General features: G+C 51.7%; 1 protein-coding gene across 1 annotated transcript in view; it reads left to right on the top strand.

The window, feature by feature from the left end:
- Positions 1–10,676: 10,676 nt before the first annotated feature.
- LOC115933253 (serine/threonine-protein phosphatase 2A regulatory subunit B'' subunit beta) overlaps positions 10,677–15,858 on the top strand; it is a 52,903-nt gene continuing 47,721 nt past the window's right edge. The window contains exon 1 of the mRNA XM_055376904.2: positions 10,677–11,531. Within this exon, the coding sequence (XP_055232879.1) occupies positions 10,926–11,531 (606 nt within the window). The 5' untranslated portion in view covers positions 10,677–10,925. The remainder of the gene's footprint in view (positions 11,532–15,858) is intronic.

Here is a 15,858-nt window from a genome sequence, read left to right as displayed (position 1 = left end):
GGGCTCAAGTGATCCTCCCACCTCAGCCTCCCGAGTAGCTAGGACTACAGCATGGGCCACCACGCCCAGCTAATTTTGCTTTTTGGTAGAGATGCGGTCTTGCTATGTTGCCCAGGCTCATCTCAAACTCCTAGGCTCCAGTGATCCTCTCACCTCAGCCTCCCAAAGTACTGGGATTACAGGCATGAGCCATCCGGCCTGGCTTTTTTTTTTTTTTTTTTTTTCAGATGGCATCTCACTCTGTTGCCCAGGCTGGAGTGCAGTGGTGCAATCTCGGCTCATTGCAACCTCTGCCTCCTGGGTTCAAGCGATTCTCCTGCCTCAGCCTCCTGAGTAGCTGGGATTACAGGTGCGTGCCACCACACCCAGCTAATTTTGGATTTTTAGTAGAGACGGGGTTTCACCATGTTGGTCAGGCTGGTCTCGAACTCCTGACCTTGTGATCCGCCTGCCTCAGCCTCCCAAAGCCCAGCCCTGATTTTTGAATACTCTCTGTACTTCCCAAGTTTTCTCCAATCAGCAACTACTCCTTTTACAAAGAGGAAAAAAACAGTTTTCTGTACTACAGTGCTGTAAATCACTACCCCCGGCTATCAGAAATACATCCTTCTGGCCGGGCGCAGTGGCTCACGTCTGTCATCCCAGCACTTTGGGAGGCCGAGGCGGGCAGCTCACGAGGTCAGGAGATCGAGACCATCCTGGCTAACATGGTGAAACCCTGTCTCTACTAAAAATACAAAAAAATTAGCCGGGCGTGGTGGCGGCTGCCTGTAGTCCCAGCTACTTGGGAGGCTGAGGCAGGAGAATGGCGTGAACCCGGGAGGTGGAGCTTGCAGTGAGCCGAGATCGCGCCACTGCACTCCAGCCTGGGCGACAGAGCAAGACTCCGTCTCAAAAAAAAAAAAAAAAAAAGAAATACGTCCTTCTGTCATTAAGAAAAATGTGCATTTTGGCCGGGCACGGTAACTCACGACTGTAATCCCAGCACTGTGGGAGACTGAGGCAGGCGGATCACGAGGTCAGGAGATCAAGACCATCCTGGCTAACACGGTGAAACCCCGTCTCTAGTAAAAATACAAAAAAATTAGCCGGGCATGGTGGTGGGTGCCTGTAGTCCCAGCTACTCGGGAGGCTGAGGCAGGAGAATGGCGTGAACCCGGGAGGCGGAGCTTGCAGTGAGCCGAGATCGCGCCACTGCACTCCAGCCTGGGCGACAGAGTGAGAGTCTGTCTCAAAAAAAAAAAAAAAAAAGAAAGAAAGAAATATGTCCTCCTGTCATTAAGAAAAATGTGCATTTCACCAACTACACTCTGAGTCAAATGTAGGTCTTACGCAGAAAAAAAAAAACAAAAAAAACAAAAAAACACAGCTTTTACTGAAATGGGTACCCAGTCTCCATTCTCAATTTGCTTAAAATTGTGCCGAGTGAAATAAAAGAAGGCATCACATCTGACATGCTAAGACTTTTTGCCTCATTTCAGGTTAGGAGGAAAATCCACCCCATAGCAAAAGTCCGATATCTATTGTTCTAGTTAAAGAATCACCTAGAGGCCGGCGTGGTGGCTCACGCCTGCAACATCGCAGCACTTTGGGAGACCGAGACGGGTGGATCACCTGAGGTCAGGAGTTCGAGACCAGCCTGGCCAACATGGCGAAACCCCGTCTCTACTAAAAATACAAAAATTAGCCGGGCATGGTGGTGGGCGACTGTAATCCCAGCTACTCGGGAGGCTAAGGCAGGAGAGTCGCTTGAACCTGGGAGGCGGAGCTTGCAGCGAGCCGAGATTGCTCCACTATACTCTAGCACAGGTGAGACAGCGAGACTCCATCTCAAAAAAATAAATAAATAAAATAAAATAAAAGTGAGCTGTTTCACAGTAGCTGGATTTCGTAACGGCCCAAAAGCAGAAACCACGCAGGTGTCCACCAGTGGACGGGTGGATGAGCACAATGTGGTCCACCCACATGGTGGAATAGTACGCAGCCATGAGAAGGAACGAGGCTCTGACACAGGCTGCAATGTGGATGAGCCTTCAGGGCATCACACTCTGACAGAAGCCAGACACAAAAGGCCACATAGAGCAAGCAGAAACAACCCAGGTGTCCACCAGTGGACGGGTGGATTAGCACAATGTGGTCGACCCACATGGTGGAATAGTACGCAGCCATGAAAAGGAACGAGGCTCTGACACAGGCTGCAATGTGGATGAGCCTTGAGGACGTCACACTCAGTGACAGAAGCCAGACACAAAAGGCCACATAGAGTAAGAGTCCATTTCTAGGAAAGGTCCAGAACAGGCAAATCCACGGAGGCAGAAAGTGGATGGGTGGTTGCCAGGGGATGGGGAGGGGGACGAATGACTGTTAATGGGGACAGGGTTTCCTTTTGGGGTGAAGAAAATGCTCCAGACCTTTTGTTGTTGTTGGTTTGTTTGTTTATTTTTGAGACCGGGTCTCACTCTGTGGCCCAGCCTAGAGCACAGTGGCGTGATCTCGGCTCACTGCAACCTCCGCCTCCCGGGCTCAAGCGATTCTCCTGCCTCAGCCTCCCGAGTATCTGGGATTACAGGCACGTGCCACCAAACCCAGCTAACTTTTGTATTTTTAGTAGAGACGGGGTTTCGCCATGTTGGCCAGGCTGGTTTTGAACTCCTGACCTCAGGTGATCCGCCCGCCTCGGCCTCCCAAAGTGCTGGGATGACAGGCGTGAGCCACCATGCCCGGCGCAAGTGTTCCGGAACTAGACAGAGGTGATGGTACGCCATTGTGGATGTTTTAAATGCCCCTGTTCACTTTAAAATGGTTCATTTTATGTTAGGTGGAACGTATCTCAATTACAAAATTAAAAACAGAGGCCTGGCACGGTCACTCATGGTGGTCATCTCAGCACTTTGGGAGGCCGAGACCAGTAGATTGCTTAAGCTCAGGAGTTCGAGACCAGCCTGGACAACATGTCAAAACCCCGTCTCTGCAAAAAAAATTAGCCAGGTGTGGTGGCGTGTGCCTGTGGTCCCAGCTAATTGGGAGGCTGAGGTGGGAGGATCGCTTGAGCCTGGTAGGCGGAGGTTGCAGTGAGCTGAGATCGCACCACTGCACTCCAACCTGGTGACAGAATGAGATCCTAGCTCAAAAAAAAAAAAATTGGCCGGGCGAGGTGGCTCACGTCTGTCAACCCAGCACTTCGTGAGGCTGAGGCGAGAGGATCACAAGGCTAAGAGATCGAGACCATCCTGACTAACACGGTGAAATTCCATCTCTACTAAAAATACAAAAAATTAGCTGGGCGTGGTGGTGGGCGCCTGTAGTCCCAGCTACTCAGGAGGCTGAGGCGGGAGAATGGCGTGAACCCAGGAGGTGGAGCTTGCAGTGAGCCGAGATCACACCACTGCCCTCCAGCCTGGGCGACAGAGCGAGACTCTGTCTCAAAAAAAAAAAAAAAAAAATTAAAAATATAAATCTTTCAAAACCCTAAACAACTGCCTACAGTGTGATGATGTTCTGGGTCGTGGATAAGAGGAAAGTACTTATTAAAAGGATTCAAGGCTGCGTGCGGTGGCTCACGCCTGTAATCCCAGCACTTTGGGAGGTCGAGGCAGGAGGATTGCTTGAGGCCAAGAGTTTGAGACCAGCCTGGGCAACATAGTCAGACCCCATCTCTAGAAAAAAATAAAAAAATTAGGCGGGCATGGCGGTGCACGCCTGCAGTGTCAGCTACTAGGGAGGCTGAGGGTGAAGGATCACTTGAGCCTAGGAGGTCAAGACAGCAGCTGTGATCGTACAACCGCACTCCAGCCTGGGTAACGGAGTGAAACCTTGTCTCGGAAGGAAGAGAGAAAGAGAGAGGAAGGAAGAGAGAAAGAGAGAGGAAGGAAGAGAGAAAGAGAGAGGAAGGAAGAGAGAAAGAGAGAGGAAGGAAGAGAGAAAGAGATAGAAAGAGAGAGAAAAAGAAATCTCAGCTCCAAGCATTACCAAGAAAAATAAGAGATGGCACATAGGAAAACCTGTTTCTAATGAGCTCAAGAACGGGCCAAGTTCAATCAGAGATATGCATGACATTTATTATTATCATGAACATCACCAAAATAGATGCAGTTAGGGGGTGATACAAAATGCTGGCCAGGCGCGGTGACTCACATCTGTAATCCCAGCTCTTTTCGGAGGCCGAGACCGGCAGATCCCCTGAGGTCAGGAGTTCGAGACCAGCCTGGCCAACACGGCAAAACCCAGTCTCTACTAAAAACATAAAAGGTAGCCGGGCGTGGTGGCAGGTGCCTGTAATCCCAGCTACTTGGGAGGCTGAGGCAGGAGAATCGCTTGAACCCGGGAGGCGGCTCCAGCCTGGGCGACAAGAGCAAAAACGACGTCTCAAAAAAAATAAATAAATAAAGAGAGAGAGAGAGAAAAGAAAATGCCATCTGCGTGCTCTTTGGAAACATTTCCCCATCTGCGTGCTCTTTGCAAACATGTCCTCCCGAAAGTCTCCTAGAATGATAAAAGCAACCACACAGCCTGGCCACCTAGAATCTGGGTCCACTTGTTCCAGGCTCAATCTTTTTCCTTTCAGCCAGTCTCATCTTCTGGGCTGTCAACACCGCGGGCAGGGCCGCAGGATTTATAGGTAATGATATATGCTTCTAATTCTCCATTACCTCCAAAGATTTCATCTTCCCCTTTTCTAAATCCTTCTTAGGAGATACTTGTCAGGTTCATCTGGCCCAGCAGCTTCTGACAAGGGGACCCCGCTCATCCCCGTCATCTCTGTGACTTCATGTAAATAGCGGCACGTGGCGGCCGCCTTTGGCCCTCGGCCCCGAATCCATTGCAGAGTCTCACTTCCATTAATTCTTAATTTGTGACCACGCTTCCTTTTTTGTTCTGTGTTTAAATGGAGATGTGATTAGTAAGGTAATAGGAGAAAGCCGGGGTCCTCACGATGTAACGTGCATTTCTGCGCCTTATAGAATATTGGATAGGTGTCATTATTTCTTCCAGTAGCAGAGTGCATTCCGACATCTGATTGCTTGAACCGGGATATTTCCATACGCCATCCATCACCCCGGCCACGGCGGCACGCTGAATATTCAGATTAAATTGGAACTTTTTCCCTATGAATAAGGGATTTCATTCTATCCTACAAGATACACTGTCTCCGGGGAGAGGAAATTGAGTTGAAGGTTGCTGAAAATTGTATTATCCAAATACAGAGTTCTTTTCCTTATCATCAAAACCTGAAACACAGCCGTGGGGAACCGAGAGGTCAGGAGAGAATTCAATTAGAGATGAAAATGGAAAAGGGAGCATTTTTCCACTTACGTTTTATTTTGCCAAGCAGGTGGCAGCGGGCGCCGCTCGGGACAAAAGGGGCGATGTGTGAAGGGTTTTTGGTTTCTGGAAGATGGATGAGGACACAGCCTCAAGGAGTCATGAAGAGGCAGGAAAACCTCTACAGCAAATGTTCCATCCTCTCCTTTGCCGGTTTTGGAGGAGGTATCTGTGAGAGTTCCTGGCCTCTTCCTGCCACAGTTACGGTGGTTTTTTTTTTTTTTGGAGGGAGTCTCGCTCTGTCACCCAGGCTGGAGTACAGCAGCGCGATCTCGGCTCACTGCAACCTCCGCCTCCACCGGGTTCAAGCGATTCTCCTGCCTCAGCTTCCCGAGTAGCTGGGATGACAGGTAAACGCCACCACATCTGGCTAATTTTTGGATTTTTAGTACAGATGGGGCTTCACCATATTGGCCAGGCTGGTCTCGAACTCCTGACCTTGTGATCCGCCCACCTCGGCCTCCCAAAGTGCTGGGATTATAGGAGTGAGCCACCACGCCCGGCCCACAGTTAGAGTCTAAACTGTGCACGCTGCCTGGAGTCCCCACCTCTCCTCACCTGAAATATGCACTCGGAAATGTGTTTCCAAAAGCTGCAGAATGCAGACCCACACTACTTTCCTATTTATTTATTCATTTTGAGACAGAGTCTCGCTCTGTCGCTCTGTCGCCAGGCTGGAGTGCAGGGGCGCGATCTCTGTTCACTGCAATCTCCACCTCCCGGGTTCAAGTGATTCTCCTGCCTCAGCCTCCCGAGTTGCTGGGGTTACAGGTGCCCGCCACCACGCCCAGCTAATATTTGTATTTTTAGTAGAGATGGGGTTTCACCACGTTGGCCAGGCTGGTTTCGATCTCTTGACCTCGTGATCCACCCGTGTCGGCCTCCCAAAGTGCTGGGATGACACTGTGCTCGGCTGGGGTTTTTTTTGTTTGTTTTTTGTTTGTTTGTTTTGTTTGTTTGTTTTAAGTCATCGTGCGGAATGCAAGCGGCAGATATAAACTTGATCCCTCTTTGACCTCTCACTGCACGCACCTAGCTGGGAGCTTTGGGTCGGCGCAGGACCAGGGAGATCCTACTTGCCAGGTGCTTCCTCTGAGGTATCTCCAGGTCTGGAGCTTTAGCGTTCGATCAACCACCCAGGTCTGCGGTGCGAAGGCCGACTGAGATCCAGAGCATGTCATACAGTGGGTGAGTTTGCATTTCTGAGCAGCTGCAGGTGGGGCAGAGGCTGCAGGTGTGTGAACCTCACAAAGTTGGGCCCTTTGGGCTGCAGAGGCTGTGGCCACACAGGAGACCCAGGCTCAGGTGGATGAAGGAAGGAGCTTCTCTCCCTCTACAACCGTTGTGGCTCCCTCCTTCCTCTCCTCCCCAGGGAGCTCTGACCCAGCTCTTTGTTCCTGGACCTACATCCTACAGAGGAGCAGAGTCTTCCGGAATCTTCCTCGCTACTCTTCCCTCCCCATTCTCGCTTTTTATTTTATTTTTATTTTTATTTATTTTTTCGAGAGGGAGTCACGCTCTGCTGCCCAGGCTGGAGTGCAATGCTGTGATCTCAGCTCACTGCAACGTCTGTCTCCTGGGTTCAAGCGATTCTCCTGCCTCAGTCTCCCAAGTAGCTGGGATTACAGGCACCCGCCATCATGCCCAGCTAATTTTTGTATTTTTGTAAAGACGGGGTTTCACCATGTTGGCCAGGCTGGTCTCGAACTCCCGACCTCAGGTGATCCGCCTGCCTCAGCTTCCCAAAGTGCTGGGATGACAGGTGTGAGCCACCACGTCTGGCTAATTTTTATATTTTTGTAGAGACGGGGTTTCACCATGTTGGCCAGGCTGGTCTCGAACTCCTGACCTGAGGTGATCCACCGCCTCAGCTTCCCAAAGTGCTGGGATAACAGGTGTGAGCCAAGATATCTGGCTGCTTTTTAAAATTTAATGCTTTTAGGGACAGAGTCTTTCATTCCTGCCTAGGCTGGAGTGCGGTGGTGAGATCTCGGCTCACTGAAGCCTCAACCTCCCAGGCTCAAACGACCCTCCCACCTCAGCCTCCCAAGTAGCTGGGACCACAGGCGCACGCCAGGATGCCCAGCTAATTTTTAAATATTCTCTAGAGATGGGGTCTCGCCATGTTGCCCAGGCTGGTCTTGACCTCCTGGGCTCAAATCCTCCTGCCTCGGCCTCCCAAAGTGCTGGGATGACAGGTGTGAGCCACCATGCCTGGCTAATTTTTGTATTTTTGTAGAGACGGGGTTTCACCATGTTGGCCAGGCTGGTCTTGAACTCCTGACCTCAGGTGATCCGCCTGCCTCAGCTTCCCAAAGTGCTGGGATGACAGGTGTGAGCCACCACGTCTGGCTAATTTTTGTATTTTTGTAGAGACGGGGTTTCACCATGTTGGCCAGGCTGGTCTCGAACTCCTGACCTGAGGTGATCCACCGCCTCAGCTTCCCAAAGTGCTGGGATAACAGGTGTGAGCCAAGATATCTGGCTGCTTTTTAAAATTTAATGCTTTTAGGGACAGAGTCTTTCATTCCTGCCTAGGCTGGAGTGCGGTGGTGAGATCTCGGCTCACTGAAGCCTCAACCTCCCAGGCTCAAACGACCCTCCCACCTCAGCCTCCCAAGTAGCTGGGACCACAGGCGCACGCCAGGATGCCCAGCTAATTTTTAAATATTCTCTAGAGATGGGGTCTCGCCATGTTGCCCAGGCTGGTCTTGACCTCCTGGGCTCAAATCCTCCTGCCTCGGCCTCCCAAAGTGCTGGGATGACAGGTGTGAGCCACCGTGCCTGGCTAATTTTTGTATTTTTGTAGAGATGGGGTTTCACCATGTTGGCCAGGCTGGTCTTGAACTCCTGACCTCAGGTGATCCACCGTCTCGGCCTCCCAAAGTGCTGGGATGACAGGTGTGAGCCACCGTGCCTGGCTAATTTTTGTATTTTTGTAGAGATGGGGTTTCACCATGTTGGCCAGGCTGGTCTTGAACTCCTGACCTCAGGTGATCCACCGTCTCGGCCTCCCAAAGTGCTGGGATGACAGGCACGAGCCACTGCAATCTCCCGGCCTGCCCTCACCTTTCTCTCCCCAGGACAATTCTGGTGGCCACCCACCACCCCTGCAAGACGGACAGACCCGAACGGGCAGGGCGTCCATCCGGCTGTGGAGCAGCTTGGATAATTGCAGCTGGCCACATCCCAGCAAACTGCAACACCTCAGGCCCTGCCAGCCTTGGGGGCCTGACAGCACCTCTTTGTTCTCCCAGAGCAAAGCCTGCACGGAGTGGGCTCCCGGGCCCCAGCGCAGACTGAAGGCGCATTCTGTTTCTGCCCTGAGTTGACTTCTGTCCTGTTGGCCCTGGGCCTCACCGCACTGTGCCCCAGTAACCTGGCAGAGAAAGACCTCTTGTGCAGGTATTCAAAGGAAACCCTTTCCCCTGAAAACCGCAGTGATGCTTCCAACAGTGACTCGCAGCTCATCGAAACACCCAGAATGAAAAGCACGTTTGTTCCTTGAAAAGACGTCTGTGTCCGATACACACTCAAACAGAGAATTGTATTAACATATTCACTTCCCCCCAGAAATCACAGCATCGCACACACACACAAACGTTTGCTTCCCAATTAGGAAAAATAACTTCACAGAATTCCTGCGTGATGGCGCTCTTCTGACCAAGTACACTCGGATTTTTATATCCAATCATGAAACACAGACTGAAATTCAAATCATTACGTACACAACACAAAACTATCGTTTATGAGTGATTTAAACCGGGTGCGGTGGCTCACGCCTGTAATCCCAACGCTTTGGGAGGCAGAGACAGAGGCAAGGGCAGGAAGATTGCTTGAGGCCAGGAGTGTGACACCAGCAAGACCTCGTCTCTATAAACAATAAAATTAAAAATTAGCCGGGCATGGTGGCGCGTGCCTGTTGTCCCAGCTGCTTGGAAGGCTGAGGTGGGAGGATCGCTTGAGCCAGGAGAGCAAGGCTGCACTGAGCTAAGATCGCAGCCTGGGTGACGGAGCAAAACCCTGTCTCAAACGAACAAAAAGAGTTATTTAGGCTGGGCGTGGTAGCTCACGCCTGTCATCCCAGCACTTTGGGAGGCTGAGGTGGGTGGATCACTTGAGGTCAGGAGTTCGAGACCATCCTGGCTAATACGGTGAAACCCTGTCTCTACCAAAAATACAAAAATTAGCCAGGCGTGGTGGCGGGCGCCTGTAATCCCAGCTACTCGGGAGGCTGAAGCAGGAGGATCCCTTGAACCCGGGAGGCGGAGGTTACAGTGAGCTGAGATCTTGCCATCGCACTCCAGCCTGGGCAACAGAGCGAGACTCCAACTCAAAAAAAAAAAAAAAAACTAAAAAAAGAGTTACTTTTTTTTTTTTTGAGACAAAGTCTGGCTCTGTCGCCCAGGCTGGAGTGCAATGGTGTGATCTCAGCTCACTGCAACCTCCACCTCCTGGGTTCAAGCAATTCTCCCGCCACAGCCTCCCGAGTAGCTGGGACTACAGGCACACGCCACCATGCCCGGCTAATTTTTGTATTTTTAGTAGAGATGGGGGGGTTTCACTATGCTGGCCAGGCTGGTCTCGAACTCCTGACTTCGTGATCTGCCCGCTTCAGCCTCCCAAAGTGCTGGGATTACAGACGTGAGCCACCGCGCCCAGCCAAGAGTTACTTATTGAGTCTAGCTCGATTTATGCAGCTCAGAAGTAGGAGAACCTGGCTCATAAAAGACCTTGAAATTACTCTCTAATAGGGTGCAACACGAGGTGAAACCCTATTTTGATAAAAAATGAATAAAAAGCGGGGCAAGATGTAAAGGAAACAGGTGCATGTGTGCCAGACAGATGATAATGCAGTGTTTTTATGGATACTGTTAAAAGCAGAAACAAAAACAACCATTGGGTAAAGTTATTTAACTAATGTCACCTCCCTGGACGTGGATGATTTTTGCAATTTTCAACGCACTTCACGCTCATCCCTGAACACCAACGTTTAAAGGGGTCCAACTCCTCCAACCTGTCTCTACTGTTTGATAAGCAAAGCTAAAGTAAACGGGGCCCTTTGGGTCCCAGGTAGCCCGCTGTTATTGAAAAGTTTGATCTTTTCCTCGCGCGCTCCCGCAGGACGCACGCTCGCTCCCGAGCTCGGCGGGCGCGCACCCCGCATGCTCGCTCGTTCCCGGTGCCTCCCACTGCGCAGGCGCACTCCCGTCCCCCAGCCCCACCCGCTCACACACCTCCCAGCCTCTGGCTTGCGCCCCGCGGGTAGCCACTGCGCATGCTCACCCGACCGGCCTCCCGAACTCCGCTCCTCCACCGCTATGCACGGCGCATGCTCCATGCGGAGGTTCCACCCTCCCCTCGCTCTGGCAGGCACGCATTGCGCATGCTCGCATCTCCGCAGCTCCAAGACTGCCACGCCGCCATGGGCCGCGCCTCTAAAAATTCTAAACGCAGAAAGAGCTCGGGCGGTACGGTGGCCACAGCCCCTCCCTCGTCCTCACCGCAGCCTCTTGGCCCCACCAAAGCCTCCTGCAAAAGCTCCGAGGGCCGCGGGGCGCGCGTGGCTAGCGGCGGCGTCGCCTCGTGATGACATCGTCGCGATGACGCGGCGCAGTGACGTGAACACGGGCGCCCTTGTTTGGGAGCGCGGCCGGCGCGCCCGTTTTGAAGCTGCCCTGAGCAGCGCGGGCCGGACCGCGCCCCCTCCTCGGTCCCCGCGCCCCGCGAGTCCGCGCAGTTCCCGAGGCGCGGGCCCTGTTCCCTGCGCCGCGCCCCCTCAGCGGGCCGTGCTCGCATCACCGAGGTCGGTCCGGGCCGGACCGAAGCCCCCGGGGCGGGGCGAGGCGCGGGCGTCCGGGGGCGCCCCGGGCCCAGCCCCCGCCATGCCGCCCGGCAAAGTGCTGCAGCCGGTCCTGAAGATGAAGGTGGACGAGCTGTTCCTGTACTGGCTCAGCGAGGCCAGCACGCAGCGGATGCTGCAGGACTGCCTGCGCCGGATCAAGGCGCCCGGGCGGGACCAGCCGACCGCGGGGGACGGGGAGCAGCCCGGGGCCTGGCCCACAGCCCCGCTCGCCGCCCCCAGGCCCAGCGGGCTCGAACCCCCGGGAATCCCCGGGCCGGGCCCTGCGCTGCCCCTGGGCGCCGCCTCCAGCCCCAGGAACGCGCCCCACGCTCGAGGCACCCGTAGATCCGCAGGGACGAGAGTAGTAAGTTACTCTTCCTTCTGCTAACAACTGCGCAGGTGGCTCTGGTCGCATAGCGGACGTGTGGCTGCGCGGTGGAGGCTGGTGGGCGAGCGTCAGACCCCAAAACGGTTTCATATTGAGTCTGTTCCCCGCCCCGACCCCCCCCCCCCCACCACACACATACAGACAAGAAAGTCCCACGTACTGAACATTCCGTCATTGACAGTTGTTAACCTAAAAATCACACAATTTATAAAGGTAGAAAGGCTTCCTATTTTACTTTTATTTTATTTTATTTTAATTTGTTTTAATTTTGAGACAGTTTTGCTCTGTTGCCCAGGCTGGAGTGCAATGGCGCGATCTTGGCTCACTGCAACCTCTGCCTCCCAGGTTCAAGCGATTCTCCTGCCTCAGCCTCCCGAGGAGCTGGGACTTACAGGCACGTGCCACCACGCCTGGCTAATTTTGTATTTTTAGTAGAGACTGGGTTTCCCCCATGTGGGCCAGGCTGGTCTCGAACTCCTGACCTCAAGTGATCCTCCCGCCTCGGCCTCCCAAAGTGCTGGGATTTCAGACGTGAGTCACTGTGCCTGGTCCGTTTTTTATTTATTTTACAATTCTTTGGAGACAGGGTCTTGCTCTGTCTCCTAGGCTGGAGTGCAGTGGCGCAAACACAGCTGGACTTCCTGCCTCAGCCTCCCCAGTAGCTGGGATTACAGGCGTGCACCATCACGCCAGGCTAATTTTTGTTTATTTATTTATTTATTTATTTTTTTGCAGAGACAAGGTCTTGCTATGTTACCTAGAGTGCTCTGGAATTCCTGGGTCCAAGCAATCCTCCCGCTTCGGCCTCCCAAAATCCCACTGTATTTCTTAGAAGAAATGCCATTTATTTCATAGAAGGTGATTATACACTGCAGGTGAGAAGCGCAGCCTCTGGCTAATGTACCTGTAATCTCAGCTACCCGGGAGGCTGAGGCAGGAGAATCAATGGAACCCAGGAGGCAGAGGCTGCGCTCCAGCCTGGGCACCAGAGCAAGACTCCGTCTCAAAAAGAAAAAGAAAACTAAAAACAAGCACTTGGAGGGAAGAAAAGATGAGACAGGAATTTATGCTGAGTGGGTTGGCTAAGTGTATATATTCAAGAAGTTATAGGAAGAGCTATGGATATTCACCAAGGGTGTCCTGACGCATGGGTATTGAACAAACATGCATGTTACCTACTCCCAAGTTCACCCTGGAGTGGAGACTTAACATTTAAATGCATTATGGTTAGGCCCCCTAGGTCAAAAGGTGAAGCAACTTTGCAGCCGTGGTGAGTAGTTATCAGGATAAAGTGATTGCAGTCAGTCTTTTTTTTTTTTTTTTTGAGACAGATTCTCACTCTCACCCAGGCTGAGATGCAATGGTGCAGTCTAAGCTCACTGCAACCTCCGCCTCCCGGGTTCAAGCGATTCTCCTGCCTCAGCCTCCCGAGTAGCTGGGATTACAGGTGCACACCACCACGCCCGGCTAATTTTTGTATTTTTAGTAGAGGCAGGCTTTCACCATGTTGGCTAGACTGGTCTCAAACTCCTGACCTCAGGTGATCCACCCGCCTCAGCCTCTCAAAGTGCTGGGATGACAGGCGTGAGCCACCACACCTAGCCTGGAATCAGTCTTTTCCCAGTCAAAGCTGTAGTTACGGCTGGTGGAACAGAGGGGTCTATTCATCAGGATCTGACGGGAAGCTGCAGGTGTTTTAATATTGTTTATATTGGTCAGGCATGGTGGCTCATGCCTGTGATTCCAGCATTTGGGAGTTGGAGGCAGGCAGATCACTTGAGTTCAGGAGTTCGAGACCAGCCTGGGCAACATGGCGAAATCCCGTCTCTGCTAAAAATACACAAATTAGCCAGGTGTGGTGGCGCACGTGCAGTCTCAGCTACTCAGGAGGCTGAGGCAGGAGAAATGCTTGAAGCTGGGAGTCGGAGATTACTGTGAGCTGAGATTGCACCACTGCTCACCAGCCTGAGCAGCAGAGGAAGGCCCTGTCTCAAAAAAAAAAAAAAAATTATGTATATATATATATAGAGAGAGAGAGAGAGAGAGAGTGTCTTCTTGCGTGCACGAGCTTGAGGCCAAGATAAGCAATAGAGAAAAAGAAAAACATCCTTTATTCACTTCTTGAATCTCAAAAACGAGTTTCTGCAGAGGTCTCTAGTGAATAACCTAAAAGGACATTTAGCTGCTGGAGAAAAAGAAATGCTTTGGCAGTTGGAACTGTAGTTTATTCTTTAAGTGTAGGCGGTGTGTGACTTAACCCTCACCTCAGGTGGCCCTTGGTCTTGTTTGCCACAGAGTCTGTTCTGTCAGTCTTACGATGTTGATTTTAACCTTTTTGCTGGTTGGTTGTGTTTAAACTGCCAAAGCAGGAGGGGTATAATAAGGTGTGTCCAAACCCCCATCTAGTCATGGCTGGGAACTTAGTTGTTTTTTTGGGGTTTTTTTTTGTTTTTCTGAGACCGACTTTTGCTCTTGTTGCCCAGGCTGGAGTGCAATGGTGCCATCTCAGGTCACTGCAACCTCCACCTCCCAGGTTCAAGTGATTCTCCTGCCTCAGCCTCCTGAGTAGCTGAGATTACAGGCACCCACCACCACGCGTCAGTAATTTTGTATTTTTTAGTAGAGACGGGGTTTCTCCATGTTGCCAGGCTGGTCTCGAACTCCCGACCTCAGGTGATCTGCCTGCCTTGGCCTCCCAAAAAAATAAGATTACAGGTGTGAGCCACTGCGCCTGCCTGAACTTAGTTTTTAAGGTTTCTCTTGGGGCCGGGCCCAGTAGCTGACGCCTGTAATCCCAGCACTTTGGGAGACCGAAGTGGGCGGATCACTTGAGGTTACGAGTTCAAGACCAGCCTGGCCAACATGGTGAAACCCCATTTCTACTAAAAATACAAAAACTAGCCGGGCGTGGTGGCGGGCGCCTGTAAGCCCAGCTACTCGGGAGGTTGAGGCACGAGAACTGCTTGAACCAGGGAGGCAGAGGTTGCAGTGAGCCAAGATCTCGCCACTGTACTCCAGCTGGGGTAATAGAGTGAGACTCTGTCTCAAAAAAAAAAAAAAAAAAAAAAAGGTTTCTCTTGGCCAAGAATGGGGGGTCTGTTTAGTCGGTTTTGGGCCTTCAGGTTTTACTTTTAATTTACACAGTTATAGTCCCGAGTTGGTCTCACTGTTAGAGTTTGTTTCGAGTTCTCTAGGTTGGTTTCTGTTACCCACTTCTCGGCAATCTCTTCTGCTCAGCTTAGTTAATGAGCCTAAGGGTTTTATTCTTGCTTTATCTGGTAGTAAATCTCCAGTAATTACAAGTGGACAACAGTGTATTTTTTTTTTTTTTTTTTTTTTGAGACGGAGTCTCGCTCTGTCACCAAGCTGAAGTGCAGTGGTGCGATCTCGGCTCACTGCAAGCTCCGCCTCCCGGGTTCACGCCATTCTCCTGCCTCAGCCTCCCGAGTAGCTGGGACTACAGGCGCCTGCCACCGTGCCCGGCTAATTTTTTTGTATTTTTAGTGGAGACAGGGTTTCACCGTGTTAGCCAGGATGGTCTCAATATCCTGACCTCGTGATCCGCCCGTCTTGGCCTCCCAAAGTTTTGGGATTACAGGTGTGAGCCACCGTGCCCGCCGACAGCCGTGTATTTTTAAAAATGCTTTGTGTTGTTTTATACTATGCAGTTTAAAGCGATAAAACATTGCTTCCAGATGTTATAGAAACACGTATGGCTGGTGCGTCTGGTGTCCCAAGAATACTACGGAAGCCTGAAATATTCAGAATGTTCCCTTGGAACTTGTTTATACCATTTGAAATTTTTCAGCTGAACACCGGCCTTCCATCAGCAGCACTAATAAGCATGTCACAAAGTGATATTTACGTAGCACCACAGTTTTCCAGCCAAAATGGACCAGCCTCTCTACTTGCTGAGTGAGAGGTGGGTGGCAATCTGAGGTGAGCTCCTTGCGTTCTAAATTACCGGTGGTTGTCTGACGTCTTCTGATGGATCTAGAACATTTTCCAAAAGTACTTGTCGATGAAAATGTGAACTAGAGCTGGAGGCAGCTTGGAGACCATCTGGCTCAGGCCCTCCAGATCCCGATCCAGGAGGGGACTCAGGGCCCCAGGACGCATCCCTTGAGCTCTGGCCCAATGCACTTTCCCAGTAAGCTGCAAAACCTGAAGCACCTTAGGAACTCTTGCCCAAATCCCTCATTTACTGAGGAGGTTGTATGTGAGAGGAGGGCCAGGACTCAAGAAGCGTGTGCTAGTAATGATGGTTCCCCTCCATGGCTTCTGCAAATCCCTCATTTACGGA

The sequence above is a fragment of the Gorilla gorilla genome, chromosome X (genome assembly GCF_029281585.2).
Source record: "Gorilla gorilla gorilla isolate KB3781 chromosome X, NHGRI_mGorGor1-v2.1_pri, whole genome shotgun sequence".
Taxonomy (NCBI): Eukaryota; Metazoa; Chordata; class Mammalia; order Primates; family Hominidae; genus Gorilla; species Gorilla gorilla.
The sequence above is the reverse complement of the archived record's forward strand: the minus strand, read 5'-3'. Positions and strand labels throughout refer to the sequence as shown.